Source organism: Rattus norvegicus, chromosome 13 (assembly GCF_021556685.1).
Source record: "Rattus norvegicus strain SHRSP/BbbUtx chromosome 13, alternate assembly SHRSP_T2T, whole genome shotgun sequence".
Classification (NCBI taxonomy): Eukaryota; Metazoa; Chordata; class Mammalia; order Rodentia; family Muridae; genus Rattus; species Rattus norvegicus.
The window spans coordinates 46,127,803-46,142,481 of NC_141546.1; the positions used below are offsets into that span (position 1 = coordinate 46,127,803).

Consider the following 14,679-nt stretch of genomic DNA (forward strand, 5'->3'; position numbering starts at 1 on the left):
TCTGTGCCCTTCCCATCCCAAGAAGCCAAGGAGCCACGTGGTTTTGGCAGAGTGATCCATGGAGTCCGGAGCCCACACCCCTCTTCAGGATTCCCTCAGGGCTATCCTCATTGGTCACCACAGGCACACCCTAGACCAAGGGCAGGACAGAACACCAATGTCCAGGCAGTTTCTGTCTTACCCATGACCCTTGGTAGCCTTTACCAGAGTTGATATGACCTCATAGGTAGCATGGCGGTTACCAGAGTCCTCCCAGCCCCACCCCAGGGCAGGCAGAGAGATGTGCAGAGACCAGACTCTCGTTAACCGTTTGTATGTATGTCTCAGCAAACCCAGACACCTCGAGTTGTCAGTCCTCTGTCTCTGACATTGTCCTATCACTGGCCTTTTCTGAATGAGACTGCTCACTTCTTTTTGTACAACATGAATTAAATATATTCTCTGTCTTTGCTCTGAGTCACGACATTCACAGTCAGTGGGAAAGGGGGTTAGGGAGAACCCAGGCTCCAAGGGGTTAGGATGGGCATGGAGCTTGACCTCCCTTTGACCTTTGCCCTTCAAGTTCAGCCAAATGTTGGGGAGACCCTAGAACAGGAGGGGAGTACAGAGGAAGGGTGCCTTCCCTGGGGATGTAGGATGAGGCTGTCAGGATCAAACCTGCTGCAACCTCACTTCTCTCCAGCTTAGGCTGTGGTGCCGACGCCCTCCCCACCCTCTCTGTGGAGGTCGGTGCCAGGGTCAGGTGGACAGGGCTGGGAAGGAGGTGGAGCATGGGGGAGAGGCTGCACCAGCCCTAAAGAGCCAAGGTTACTCTGGTACCAGTGTCAAGGTGACCTTGCCTATCTGGGTGCCAGCCTCAGGACCCTGAGACAGGGTTGACTTATCAGCCCTCAGGGATGATAACACCCACGGGAATGGCTTAGGGAAGAGGGACATAGGTCAGAGTTCCAAGGACACAGCGCACTCGACCACCTGCCAGTTTAAGGCAACCCTTTCCAGACTGGGGGATGGGCACGGGGCTGGCTGAGGTGGCAGGAGTACATCTAGGAGCACGGGACACTTCCGGATGCAGTTGGACACGGGAAGCAAGCTTGTGCTTTTTAGCCTTGGTGCAAGCCAGAGGGCACAGGGCTTCTGGCAAGGAGGGGACAACAGCATGGTGGGGGTGGAGACAAGGGGAGGCACTACATTTTCTGATGCTTCGGGGACATCTGCCTTTGGGTGGGGTCAGCACACACATGGGTGCGATTCCAGGGTCCCAGGTAAGGTGCCATATTCCTCCTCCTCATGGGGGGAAGAAGATGAAGTAAGGGTCCAAGCAATAAGAAGGGGGTTTGTCAAGCTGATGAGCCAGCAGGGCCAGGGCCCCCACCTTCTCCTGCACGTCCACTGGGAAAGGGTCCCGGGTCCCTCCTTGACCCTCACTTCCTCCCAGGGAAGCAGCTCATGCCCCATCCCACAGTGGGTGACAAGGGATTGGTGTCCAGGCAGAGGCCACCGCAGAGCTGTGTGGCAAGCAAGGGAAGGAAGCAAATGCTACCAACAGGGCTGCTGAGTGGTCCTCCAGACTGGCCACAGGCATTCATTGTTCAGCCCTCTGATGGCCACACAGGCCCCACACTTCCTGAATTCATGTTCCGAGTGGCCTCTCGTCCCTCAACGTGCAGCCGGGTGGGTAGCTCAGAAGATGCTCTGTCGCCGGCTCTTCCCTCGCCCTGGAGATTGGAGGGGACCAGGAGACAACAGAGGGGTGGGAAGGGGATTAAAGGGACACCTGTCCTTCAAGAGCTCTGATCTAGTAAGCCAGGACGTACACTTGAGTTCAGGTCTCGTCTCTGTTGCTGTGAGCTTCTCGGAATCGTGACTTCCCCTCTAGGGGCCTCAGGTTCACTGTGGTGGAGGACGTGTTGTGCCAATCCCACAGGGTGTCTTAAAGACTGCATGAGACAATGCATTGGAACCACCGTGCTAGGGACAAAGACTGCACTGGCCAGGAGCTCAAGGTCTTCACAGAGAGCACACCAGGGGCCGGGCGTCCCCTGGCTGAGACTACTATGAAAGGCAGTGTTCCAGTTTCGTCTGGGTAGGACTGGGTGAGGGAGGAACCTCCCATAAGTCTATGTGGGGAGGGGGTGTTGACTTCCCATCCCAAGGGCAGACTGTGGACCCATCTTCTTCTCAAAGAAGAGACTCTTCTGGGGGAAAGGTGGCCTACTTGGCTGTTTCTAGCAAAGGTTCTGAGGGTTGGGGACAGGTGGCCCTACCTGGGTGCTGGAAGGCAAGGCCACGATAGCCTGGGTCCTTTTGGAGCTGGATCTCCTTCAGGGAGAAGATGGAGGCAGCTGGGCAAGAGAAGAGGGTGGGGGAGACCTGGGTGGAACCACTCTTCCACACCTGCCCTCCCCACAGAGCTGAGGCAGCCTCCGGTCAAGCCTCGCCCAGGAGGATCTACCATCTCAGGTGGAATCCACCCCCTGTGCTCCAAATGAGAGCTGTGAAGGGGAAACCATGTGCCCACAATGTTAGCATTCTGTCTAAGCTCCACCCCCACAGTTACCTGGCAACAGCCAGGTACGCCTGACACTATAAAAGGGGCTGCTTGCAGGGGTTGGGGATTTAGCTCAGTGGTAGAGAGCTTGCCTAGGAAGCGCAAGGCCCCAGCTCCGGAAAAAAGAAAAAAAAGAAAAGAAGGGGCTGCTTGCCTCCTCCTCACTCTCTTGTTCTTGTTCTCTCTTGCCCCTTTGTCCCTTCTCTCCCCATTCCCCTCCCCGTTTCTCTCCACATGCTCATGGCCGGCCTCTACTCTAGTCCTCTCCTCTACTCTTCTCTATTCTCTCTGCCCTAGAACCCTCTTAACTCCCCTCCCCATGCCCTGAATAAACTCTATACTATACCGTTGTGTGGCTGGCCCCTCGCGGGGACGTGGGATACCTCAGCATGGACCCACTGAGGCACCCCCTTTGTCCCAGATCCCCATAGAACATAATTCCCCCTCTCTTTATCCTTTTACAACACAACTCAGCTGGACCCAAGGCCCCAGTCTCTGTTGTAGCTCCCACCCATACTGGCTGCCCCCTTCTGCTTCTGGCTGGCCCAGATCCTTTGGACACTTACTGTCATCGAGCTGGTGTACTCGTTCCCCGAGAGACTGGAAGTAGGGGTGACTTAGGGCCGCCTCTGCTGACATGCGACTCTTGGATTCATACTGAAAGGCACAGGGTAGGTAGGCTCTTGGGCCCTGCTGGAGAACCTTCTAGAAAATGGAACTCCTGTGCTACGTTAGATGGCTGAGGTGGGAGAAGCTCCCATCTGATCCAAACCAGGCAGTCTCAGGCCTTAGGATACCAGGGTTTAGACACCAGAGCTTCCTGGGAGAGTGACTATGTCATGGGATTCACAAAAGGGCATGGCCACCATCCCTGAGTGTCAGCTCTATTAGCAGATGGCACATTAACAGCCCTTTGTCCTGTGCTGGTATCTGTCACAAAGTTGAGAAAACTAAGCCTTCTGTCCCCTGGAAATGCCCAACCAGGCCTTGGGTCCCAAGCACAGAACTAGTGCTTTAGAGTCACAGGTAGTGTCTGAACTACCAGCCTGGCTTTCTTTAGTTGTCGATGCCTGGGTAGGATGGGAGGAAACTCACCAGGAGGAGGCTGGTCAGGAGGTTGATGCCTTCAGTATCCAACCTGCAAGGAGGAGGCGCTGGCACAGGCACAGCCAGGGGCAGCTGGGGACCCGAACCTCTGGGAGGGAAATCACAGTGGGGAGCAAGGGGCCTGGGAAGGGACTACCTGGGAGCGTGGCTGAGCAGCGGTTGCGGTAGGTACCGGGGGAAGTTGTAGGCTCGAAACTCGGAGATGGATGTCACACCTGGCCACGACTCTTCTGTAGGTGTCCCTAGAGACAGGGGGCCGGGTAAGAAGTATAAGTGAAGGGCTGAGGCCAATAGGGCAACATAAGACAGCAAAGAGTAGCCAAAGCCTCGGTGCTCCTGGATGGACAAGGTTCTGGCGCCCCCTGGCGGCAAAGTGGAGAGTACCGAAAGAAACTAACCCAGGAGACGGAAGATGAGGTGCAACTCCTCCTTGACAGTGGAGCCTGGGAAGAGGGGCTTGCCGGTGGCCATCTCATAGAGGATGCAGCCCACGCCCCTGCGGAAGCAAGGGCAACAGTGAGGCGGAAAGCACAGGCACGCCTCCTAAGGCTGCTGTGTGAGGGATCCAGTGGTCACATCTGGGCTTGTAAAACCAACCAGACTCCCACTACGGACCCTCTTTTGTGAGGCCGGAGTCCCCTTATCTCTGCTAGTCAGGGAGATTCAATACTCTCAGTTTCTAAGGAGCCCTGGGCTCGGCCAGACACCTGTGCTGGCTTTAAAGTTGAGTTGGTTTTCATTTCACACCAAATCATACGTTTTAACAATAAAATAGTATGTCCCTTCCAAGACGTTCCAGGGGAAGATTCGTCCGTCTACCCTCTGGTAATTCCCACCTCCACCCCCTGGGTAGCGTCTCAGAAGTATAGCGTTAGAGGCCCTATAAGCTTGGAGAACCTGATATATTGGAGACTTGATGTGCTAACAGTGGTACGGCAGGAAGGAGTGAAGCCTAAGGATGAAGACTTCTGCCTTCTCCTTAGACTCCTGTCTGCATCTCACTCACCACATGTCGATGGGGGTGGAGTACTCCGTGGATCCCAGCAGCACGTCTGGGGGCCTGTACCAGAGGGTCACCACCTCATTGGAGTAGGTCTTTGTAGGCACTGATTTGGCCCGGGCCAGGCCTAGGAAGAGACTTGTCACTAAACCTCTGCTAAAGGGTCCTGAAGGGTCACATACTCAGTCACCCCCCAGAATCCCTACACCTGAGGAGGCTGTGCACCCGAGGAGTCAGACCCACCTGCCAACCCTTACCCTGACCCTGGCATCAGCCTCACCAAAGTCAGCCAGTTTCAGTTCCCCCCTCTCATTGATGAGCAGGTTCTGGGGCTTCAGGTCCCGGTGTAGGATCTTGCGGCGGTGGCAATAGGCCAGACCCCGGAGCAGCTGGAACATAAAAATCTGACGAAGAGAGGAGAAATGAGAAACGTGTGGGATCAGGTCCCATGTGGGAGCCTCTACGCTTCTGTCTCGGGCTGGACAGGAACGGGGACCAGGACAAGTCTCTAGGGAGGCTCCCTGGTTCTGTTGCCCACCCTGTAGGTCACCCAGGACCTGTAGATACCAGAGAATCACATATGGGGCAGAGCTCAGGTATGGAGAGGAGGCCGTGAGTGCGGGGAGGCTGGAGCAGTTCCTAGCTGTGAAGCAGGAGAGCAGAGTGAGGGAGGGACCCCTAGGTGGGGATGTCTTGGTTCTGAGTCACCGGAAGTGGCCGTCCACCCTCCCAGCTTCTCAGAAGCCTCTCTTCACTGTGGCAAGTAATCTCATGCTTGGTATTCAGAGTCACAGAGGGATCTGTATCTATAGCTAGACACAAGTAAGGCTGTTCTTGGCTGTGGCGCTCAGAATGGCATCTAGACTGACCCTTCCCTCCTCCCTGCATTTGAAGGTCAAAGTGACCTCAGCAGACGTTGGCAAGGGGAGCATCCCAAACTGGGCTTCATGGCAGATGGCTGCCATGCTAAAGTCTCTCTCTGCAGGACCTCACCTTGACGTTGTGCATGTTCATGAGGTTCCCGCAGTGGTCTAGGTACTGTTTCAGGTCACTGTCCTGGAACACACAGACAGGTTCAGTCCTGTCCTCTGCCTGGCTGGCACGAAGTCCTGGCTCTGGACCCTTGGTCCACTTCCCCAATGAGAACTTAACTAGCAAACAAAGGCTTGGGTCCTTCCCTTGCCCCATCCCTCCCATTCCCTCACTCCCTCTCTTCTCCACCCCACTTCACCCACCCACAGGGGAAGAGGCCACCAGCCTCAGTCCAGCTCACCAGGTACTCAAACACCAGGGTGAGGGACCGATCTGTGTGAATGAGGTCATGCAGGGTCACAATATTGGCATGTTTCAGGTCCTTCAGCAGAGACACTGGGGAGACAGGACCACCACCTTGGGTCCCCAGGCCCATCAATACCTCCCACGATCCCTTGCTGGGGCCAGTAATGGCCCTCCACCCAGGTTCCCACCAGGTGCAGGCTGCTGAGCCCTTCGTCCCAGAGGCCCAGGGTGTAGACCCGGATATTGTACCCTCTCGAATAGCAGTGCAGGGTGCCCCTTCCTCATGTTCCAACCGGATCTCCTTCAGGGCCACGAGGTTCTCTGTCAACTTGCTGCGTCCCTTGAAGACGGTGGCATAGGTGCCCTGGGACAGGGGATCCCTGGTCAGCCCCCAGATCATCCTGCTTACGGTCTCCTCCCGGCCCCACCCTTTACATTTCTGCCTGGGCTGGGATTCAAGCTGGGTGCCCTACTCCCTCTATTCAAATCTGTTTGCTCCAAAGCCTGCTTTTTCTTAAAGCATCCCTATCGAGGTCCCAGCTGGAACGGAATGCCCATTTGTTGCTCTGTTCCCACCCTGCCACCTCTCTGTTAGTGTAACTCAGCCTTGCTCTCAGCTTGTGGCAATGTGGCTCTCGAGAGACAGATTATTCTTCCCCCTCATAAACCTATACCCATTCCAGGCCACATGCCTGACACAGTGATGCCAAAGCAGCTTAATAACAGTGTCCTTGTGTGTCCCCTGGTACCCCTCAGTCCCCCCAACAGTAAAGTAGGTTCTTTCATCCTTTGACAGAGAACGAAACTGAGGCATGAAGAGAGGCCGTGGGACATGCTAAGGTCATGGAACTAGCAAGTGAAAGAAACAAGATTCAAATCCAAACCATAGCTACTTGAAGGGGGGAAGAAAGACTAGATTCTGTGCAGAGACCTCTGTCCTCAAGAGCAGGGCATAGGGCATATAACAACATCCATGGAGGCTAGGCCAGGCTGCTTCCCCAGGATAATGTGACTCCATGGGTCAGGAGCCACGAGGGGCAGAACAGAGTCAAAACCATCCTACCTGCTGCCCAGAGAGGGCAACGTCGGTCTCTTACCTCCCCCAGTTTGTCCAGTTTCACGTATGTTTCCAGTTTCCCGAAGCCGATATCTGACTGGGAAGCAGACCCGGGAGACTGTGAGATTCAAAGCCCCAGCAGACCTTCCTAGTCAATGTTCCCTCCCAGTTCCCAGGAGAGAAGGAAGAGAGATGCCCCCATCCTATAGAGAAGAACCAAGGCTAATAGTTCAAAGAAGGACAGCTTCAAAACCTTCTTTCTCTCCTCTCCCTTCATCCCTGTGAAAGCTGGAGGCCCTCTGGAAATAGGGACTCCTTCTTCCGTGAGTCAGAGATAGGTACACTGAGATGCCGGGCCTGCCCATTGCCAGCTCGGGTTACCAGCTCCTCGGGAGAGGGCCCGTCATTCTCTACTATGTGGGAGTCCACCTCAGAGCCCAGTTCCCCAGCCATCAGTTCATCCAGCTCTGGTCAGGATGAGTCACAAAAAGATGTGAAACCCACTCACCAGAGAGGCTTCCTAGAAGCTCCTAACAGGCAGCTGGGACTGAAAACCTGTGGTGGGCGGGCCGATGGGTCTTTTGTTTGTTTCTGTGTGGTTGGCTTTTTGCTTGTTGTTTCATTTTATTTGGGAGGTCTTTCATTTTTTTATTAAGCATTACATAACATATGTGTGCTATATAACACATTGTGCGGCCTTCTAGCAGGAATAGATGACCATAGTTGAGGGTTTTCCCCGCTTTGGGGAGGTGTGGGCTTTTTTTCTCATTGGCCAGGAAAATGTTTCCTTAATCAATGTTCTCCGTGGGGCTGGACACACAGTACTGACTGCCTATCTCGCTCCATCAAAGTGAGTCCAGTTGCTCTTTGGACTTTGTTCCCTTTAGTGAACTTGTGGATGTACACAGTGGCTTCTCCGGAGATGCTCACATGCTCAAACCACATCTCTGCATAGCAAAACACAACTTGAACCCTATTCAGATACTCCTGCTTTGGTTTTGTTTGTTTTGTTTGTTTCCGATAGAACCTTACAGTGTGCCCTAGGCTGACCTGGAACTATGTAGCCCAGTTAAGTGGTTTATTGGTCTTAAGTGGGGGAAATTCTGGGGCTCCCAGGGGACTCAGGGACTGTAGGCTCCATGCCCAGGTGTGTCCTTGACTTAGAGAGACTACTTATCAAAATCCTCAGGGGCCAGCAGGTGGCGCCAGAGGCATAGGAAGCTTTCTGGAAACCACTACAGGCTTCAGCTGGGGTGAAGAAGGCCAGGAGTGTCTTCCCACACTGGTGTCTCACACTCTTGGACTCACCAGGGAGGCACGGCGGGACATTCGGGTGAGTGGTTTGGGCAGCCCTGGGTTCTCCAGCTGTAGCTTCTGCAGGAATTCCTGGGGCAGGCGGATATCCATGGGCAGAGAGAGCCTCTTGTTGAGGTCCTGAGGTGGCAGATGGGATAGGAACATCATGTTGGCCCCAGGAGGCCCTTGCCTCTCATTCTGGATCATCTGTCCCTATAGGGAAGGCCAAGCCACAGGCTATGACCTCAGGCTCACAACCACCTGAAGGGTGAACATTTGTGGCCCTGCAAGGATTGCTGTGTGACCTTTAGACGGTTCCTTCTCCTCTCTGGGCCACAGTAGAACATATATCTCACCCTGTCACAGATAATGTAATTTCATAAGCACATTTTTTCCTATACTTGGCATGGGTATGTGGATTATAAAAACATGGGGTTTGGGCCGGAGAGATGGCTCAGTGGTTAAGAGCACTGACTGCTCTTCCAGAGGTCCTGAGTTCAACTCCCAGCAACCACATGGTGGCTCACAACCACCTGTAATGGGGTCTGATGACCTCTTCTGGTGTATGTGACGGTGTAACTCATATACATAGAATAAAATAAATTAAAAAAAAACATGGGGTTTGCTACCCCATTAGAACAATACCAACCAACCAGAGCTCCCAGGGACTAAACCACCATCCAAAGAGTACACATGGACAGACCCATGGCTCCAGCTGCATGTAGCAGAGGATGGCCTTGTTGGGCACCAATGGAAGGAGAAGCCCTTGGTCCTGTTAAGGCCGGACCCCCAGTGTAGGGGAGGGGGAATACCCTCATAGAAGAAGGGGGAGGGGGAGGGGACAGGGGGTTTATGGATGGGAAACCAGGAAAGGGGATAACATTTGAAATGTAAATAAAAGATATCCGAAGAATAAAAAATAAAAAGTCTATTGTCTAACCAAGAATGCTCTAGCACTTGGCATATATCCTCGCCAAATAATCCACACTTATCCACAATAAGCTGCACCCACCCTGCCATGTATATATACCGCTGTGATGTATGCCTGACCGGTGCAGCCTGGAAGGGGCACCCTCACCTCCATGGAGAATCGGCGCTGGTTCTGCCGTTGCTGATACTGCACGCCCGGAGACAGCTGCCCAGGTTCGTCCCTGCCGTCTGTGGGCGAGAACACGCTTGGTTACAGCTCACGGGACTGAGTGGCATGTCTGAGTGGGACAAGTGTCAGTCCCCACCTCCCACTCCACAGTCTGTCGCCAGCCCAGAGCACACCACCCCTTCTCCTTAATGTCAGCTAGTCAGCAGCAGTCACAGGGAGTCTGGGTGGGAAAGAGCTAGGTGGCCTGACCCTCACCCTCATTCCTCTGAGTGTGGAGCTGGTTGAACTGCTCGGTGAACTCGGTCAATGACTCCTCAATGGTCTCTGGGCGGGGCACTGACAGGGAAAGCCTTCGTTTGAAGTTCTTCATCTTGTTCATGATCAGCAGGGGTCCAAGGTGGGTCCTGGGACAGAGAGGAGAGAACAAGGCAATGTGGACAGGGGACTCGTGGGAGCCAGGTTCTGCACGTGGCATGCTTAGGTTCCCGTGACCAGAGCCACAGCTCCATGATTGCAGGATCTAACCCTGTTCCCTTCTCCAGTGACCCTCAGCTATCTTCTGACCATGAATATTCCCTCCCCTGGCATCACGGCATCAATAGCTATAGCTACAGGTTTGCAAGAGGCCACTCCAGACATTCAGCCTCCAGGGGGTCTAGAGATCTCTAGGGCAGGATGTCAGAACTGCACGGCCCTCGGGCCATCTGCTCTTTCTGAAGGAGCCTAACGGACTGGCAGCTGCCGGCCACCTGTCAGCAGGTTTCAGACTCCGTGGTCTCTTTCACTGATACCAGAATGTCCCCTCTCTGGCTCATCCTGGGTCCTTAGGAAGGAGATCGAAGGAGAGTAAATGCATGGCCCAGTTCCACCTGTGCTGCAGATGCAGATGCGGTGTGCAAGTCAGGGACAGAGTGGGAAACTCAGCCAGATGGGGAAAGGGGACGCCTATGTTGCTGGACCGTCCATCACCTCAGTCCTCTGAGCAAGCCTGGGTTCTCTCGCCTGAGGACACTGGGGCAGGAGCTGGCCCTCTGAACTCTGCTTTCTACAGGTGGGCACTTCATTCTATTCTCTCTCTGTCTCTCTCTCAGATTTATTTATGAATAGGAATACGCTGTTACTGCCCTCACACACACCAAAAGAGGGCATCAGACCCCATTACAGATGGTTGGGAGCCACCATGTGGTGTTGGGAATTGAACTCAGGACCTCTGGAAGAGCAGTCAGTGTCCTTAACCACTGAGCCACCTCTCTAGCCCCCTACCCCCCTCTCTCTCTTTCTCCCTCCCTCTCCCCTTCCTCTATCTCTACTCTGAGATAGTCTCACTGTGAATCTCTGCCTGGCTTGGAACTCATATAGACCAGGCAGGCTTAGAACTCACAGAGATCCACTTCCCTCAGCCTCCTGAATGCTGGGATTAAAGGCATGGGCCATCATGCTTTTCCTATAGGCCTACCTTCTACCAGCTATAGGCTATCTTTTACAGCCATATCTCCATCCTGGGGCCCCCAATGCCTTTACTTACAGTGGGGCTGCAGGAACCAGAGGCTATATAACTCTTGACCTCTCCATCCTGGCCAGGAAGGCATCAGGAAGGCAACAGACATCCCTGTTTTGGGAGGGGCCATCTGCACTCCTCCCTGGGCCTACTTCTAACCCACTTCTGGAGGATGCTCAGGCCTGTGGCTGGCTAGCACCTAGTTGCCAAGGCAACCAGGCCCCTCCAGAATCCTCCTGGTTTAAAGGATTATGGGTCAGTAACATGTTTGCTTTGCTTAACGATCAGATATATCCTCCTTCCTCTGTGAGCCTTGAAAAGGTCCACTCCCCTGCACTCCACGTTCCCGGCTGTCCCTACCATAACTGAGCTGGGCCCCCAGGCTGTCCTGACCCAGGCCTGTGCCTTTTCAAGCAGAAGGCTCTGTCTACACGGCCAGCTGAGCCCTCCTCTGCTGAGCAGCTTGCAGTCGGAGTCAGTTCAGCACACCGCCTGTGGGGCGTCTTGTGCGCAGCACGGTGCCGGACACTAGGTTCCAGTAACCAAACAAGATCCCTGCTCCCAGGGAACTCAGGTTAATGGTGGCGCACCGCTGAGGCTCTCCCAGCTTCCTTGCCTTGCCCACCTGGGTGCCCCCCTGGAGTTCTATTGATTTCATTTCTTCTTACGGCCTCCGCCTGCCTTCTGCAGAACTCTGGGAGAAGGCTCCCAGAAGACAGCCACTCTGCCACATGCCCTTGTGTGTGGCATCTAAACGGAAAGGACCCATGGAGGCTCTGTGGAGGTGACAGAGGGTTCAGTGACAAGAAGTCTTGTCACACCCTGCCTGGTAACTCTCATTCCCAGCAGGACCAGAGGGCAGAGATCACTCCGGGTAGATGTCCATTGTTGTCCAGGTGTGCTGAATGCTGGGATGACCAGAAACACTGGGGAAAAAAATCCAAACTATCAGCTTCTGGAACTCTTGGGATCGAACCTGGGACCTTACAAGTGGTAGGCAAGGAAAATGCCTACCTCCTCACCTTCAAGACTTTTTTTTTTTTAATTTATGTGTATACCTATGTATATATGTATATGTCACGCGGATGCAGGTGCCCCTGGGGGTCAGAAGAGGGAGGTGGATCCTCTAGATTTGGAATTACGGGCATCTGCGAGATGTCTGATACGGGTTCTAGGCAGAGGACTCAGGTCTCCTGGAAGCCCAGCAAGCACCCTAGACCACTGAGCCGTGGTTCCGGCCGGCTCGTCTTTTGCAATGGCTATTTTGATGCAGCCCTGACTAGCTTGAATTTCCAGTCTTCCTCAATCTCTCCAGTGCTAGGATTACAGGCTTGTCCCTCCAAGACAGGCAGAAGATGTATTTTTAAGACAGTTTCTCCAATAACCAGCATGTAGAGACATGGTTGGCAGGATCTGGGGTTCAGGTGTTCAAGTGAGGGCTATCAGCCCACCCTTCCAAACTGCCATCTGGGTTTGGAGGGGAGCCCCCAAAGCTGCAGAGGACACAGGAAGGAGACAGACAGATACAGAGAGAGAGAGAGAGAGAGAGAGAGAGACAGAGAGAGAGAGACAGAGAGACAGACAGAGACAGAGACAGAGACAGACAGACACACAGAGAGAGACAGAGACAAAGAGAGAGACCATAGCTGAAGGGACATGGGGCACGTGGTGGGGCACATGGCCAAGGCCACTCTAAGGGATGCAGGGACACATGCACTTGGCTGCTCACGGCTTCAGCTCTACCAGGAAGAACCAGAGCTGTCTAAAAAATAAAAATAAAAAGCTCTCCCTGCAGTCAGCCTATAGTGTGGGCTTATGGGATTGCATGATGGGTTGTTAGCTCAGGGATCTCCCAGTAGCTGCCATGATTTACACCCTGGCTTTTGTTCCGGGTGGATGACTTCTTCAAGACAAGAACCGAGCCAAAATCCCATCTGCTCTCGGGTTCAGTTAGGAGCAAAGAGCCAATAGCTGGCCTAGGGCAGAGTGGAGGTCAGAACCGAGAGGAAAGGCTGGACATGCAGACCGGAGCCCATGCTCTAGGCTCAAGGCTTGACCTGAGTGGTGTGCAGGGCTACAGCACAGCAATAGCAACCAGCTGCTCTGCTGGAGAAGTGGTCAAGAGGAAATGGCTGTCACTACAGCATGAGGAATGGAGGTTAGACGTAAGGATAGACTTCCTGATGGTGACATGAGAGCAGGCAGCAGGAATGGTGATCAGAGCAGAGAGTGGCTACTTCTCTTTGCTGGGGACAATTAGGGCATTGAACCCAATAGGGTCTTGGGTGTGACAGGGCACTCGGGGCAGTGAATGGTTGGTTGTTCCCCAGCTCTGATACAAGATGCTCTGTCACTGTTGCCTTGGGAGAATCAGCTCCTCAGATTTGGGGGCTGAGGGGGAAGGGCGACAGGAAAAGGGCCTGTCACCTTGGTGCTGTCTGCCCCTCATCCCCAACAGAAAGGGACAGAAAGGCTCAGTGTGACCCAGCCTGAGGCCCGCCCAGGGCCAGGCACAGTGTGGCCTTTGTCCCCAGGCCAAAGAGCCATCTGGGTCTGTCCCGTGCAACTGGTGCCAGGGAAAGAGAAGTGTGGTGTAGGGGTGCCACCCAGCAGGGTGTCATCGGGGGAGGTCACCTCAGAGGACCCTCTGGAGCTGTAGGCTGGGTCATGGGACCCTAGCCAACCTGCCTCCTACCTTCTGCCCAGGTAAAAACTCCTTATCTCCCAGGCACACACCAGCTGCCAGCACTTCCTGTTGGTGCCAGAGACAAGGGTGTCACAGGGGAAGGGGGGGAGGAGCCAGGCCTGAGGGAAAGAGAGGCCTTGCTAGGCCACTGTGCACCATGAGAACACAAGAAAGGCCAGACTCTGAGGCCAGCAGGGAGCCAGCTAGGAGGCGAACGGTGTATGGAGCGCTTTAGTTAGCCCCCAGAGACTTCAAGAAGGGATCAATCTGCTCAAAGTGAGGTAGCAATTTCTGGGGTGTCGAGTGGATCACGGTGACCACCATCACTCCCCGCTTCTAGCCGAGGTCCTCCCCAGTCCTGCCCCCTCCCTGAGACCTAGGTTGCAAATGTTCTTTCCCAACAGGCAGGCAGGCATTCTGCCACCACAACACACTCCAGCCCCGCCTTGCTCCTTTTGATGGGGTAAGGATGTAGTGAAAACGGGTAGTGCTGTAGATGCCAACGAGCGCAGTAAAGGGGAACCCAGTGGGGAGGAGGGAGAGGGGAAGAGGTGCTGAGTTTAAACAGGGCCATCAGAAAGGCTGGAGAGATGGCTCAGTGGTTAGAGCACCCGCCGCTCTCCCAGAGGACATGGGTTCAACTCCCCGCACCAACACAGCAGCTCACAACTCCAGTTCTAGGGGATCTGATACCTTCCCCACCCCGGGGACAGACTTACGAGCAGGCAAAACACCAACGCATATAAAATAGAAATGAAATCATTAAAGAGAGCTCCCTAGGGCTGGAGAGATGGCTCAGTGGTTAAGAGCACTGACTGGTCTTCCAGAGGTCCTGAGTTCAAATCCCAGCAACCACATGGTGGCACCTGTAATGATGTGTGTTTGAAGACCGTATACTTATATATAATAAATAAATAAATAAATAATATAATATAATAAATAAATAAATAAATCTTAAAAAAAAGAGCTCCCTAAGAAGGTGAAACTGCAGACGTAGAACGTGAAGGGAGCAGGTCAATGGGGGAAGAGCAAATGCAAAGGTCCCATGGCAGAGCTGAGTGCTGAGGGGAGAGTGTGGGGTGATGGTAGGGTCGGGGGATTCAGAGCAGC

General features: G+C 54.0%; 1 protein-coding gene across 3 annotated transcripts in view; it reads right to left on the bottom strand.

The window, feature by feature from the left end:
• Positions 1 to 411: 411 nt before the first annotated feature.
• Cdk18 (cyclin-dependent kinase 18) overlaps positions 412 to 14,679 on the bottom strand; it is a 33,547-nt gene continuing 19,279 nt past the window's right edge. For 2 of the 3 annotated variants that reach the window (XM_087580119.1, XM_087580118.1), the window contains exons 2-16: positions 9,641 to 9,789; positions 9,365 to 9,444; positions 8,299 to 8,424; positions 7,031 to 7,087; positions 6,183 to 6,297; positions 5,929 to 6,023; positions 5,649 to 5,711; positions 4,936 to 5,059; positions 4,662 to 4,782; positions 4,054 to 4,151; positions 3,792 to 3,897; positions 3,644 to 3,686; positions 3,115 to 3,205; positions 2,265 to 2,342; positions 412 to 1,715 (exon numbers count right to left, since the gene is read on the bottom strand). In XM_087580119.1, coding sequence (XP_087436245.1) covers positions 1,681 to 1,715; positions 2,265 to 2,342; positions 3,115 to 3,205; positions 3,644 to 3,686; positions 3,792 to 3,897; positions 4,054 to 4,151; positions 4,662 to 4,782; positions 4,936 to 5,059; positions 5,649 to 5,711; positions 5,929 to 6,023; positions 6,183 to 6,297; positions 7,031 to 7,087; positions 8,299 to 8,424; positions 9,365 to 9,444; positions 9,641 to 9,789 — 1,381 coding nt within the window. In that variant the 3' untranslated portion in view covers positions 412 to 1,680. Of the gene's footprint in view, positions 1,716 to 2,264; positions 2,343 to 3,114; positions 3,206 to 3,643; positions 3,687 to 3,791; positions 3,898 to 4,053; positions 4,152 to 4,661; positions 4,783 to 4,935; positions 5,060 to 5,648; positions 5,712 to 5,928; positions 6,024 to 6,182; positions 6,298 to 7,030; positions 7,088 to 8,298; positions 8,425 to 9,364; positions 9,445 to 9,640; positions 9,790 to 14,679 lie in introns of those variants that run through there. The other variant, NM_001100506.1, reaches the window with a different exon arrangement.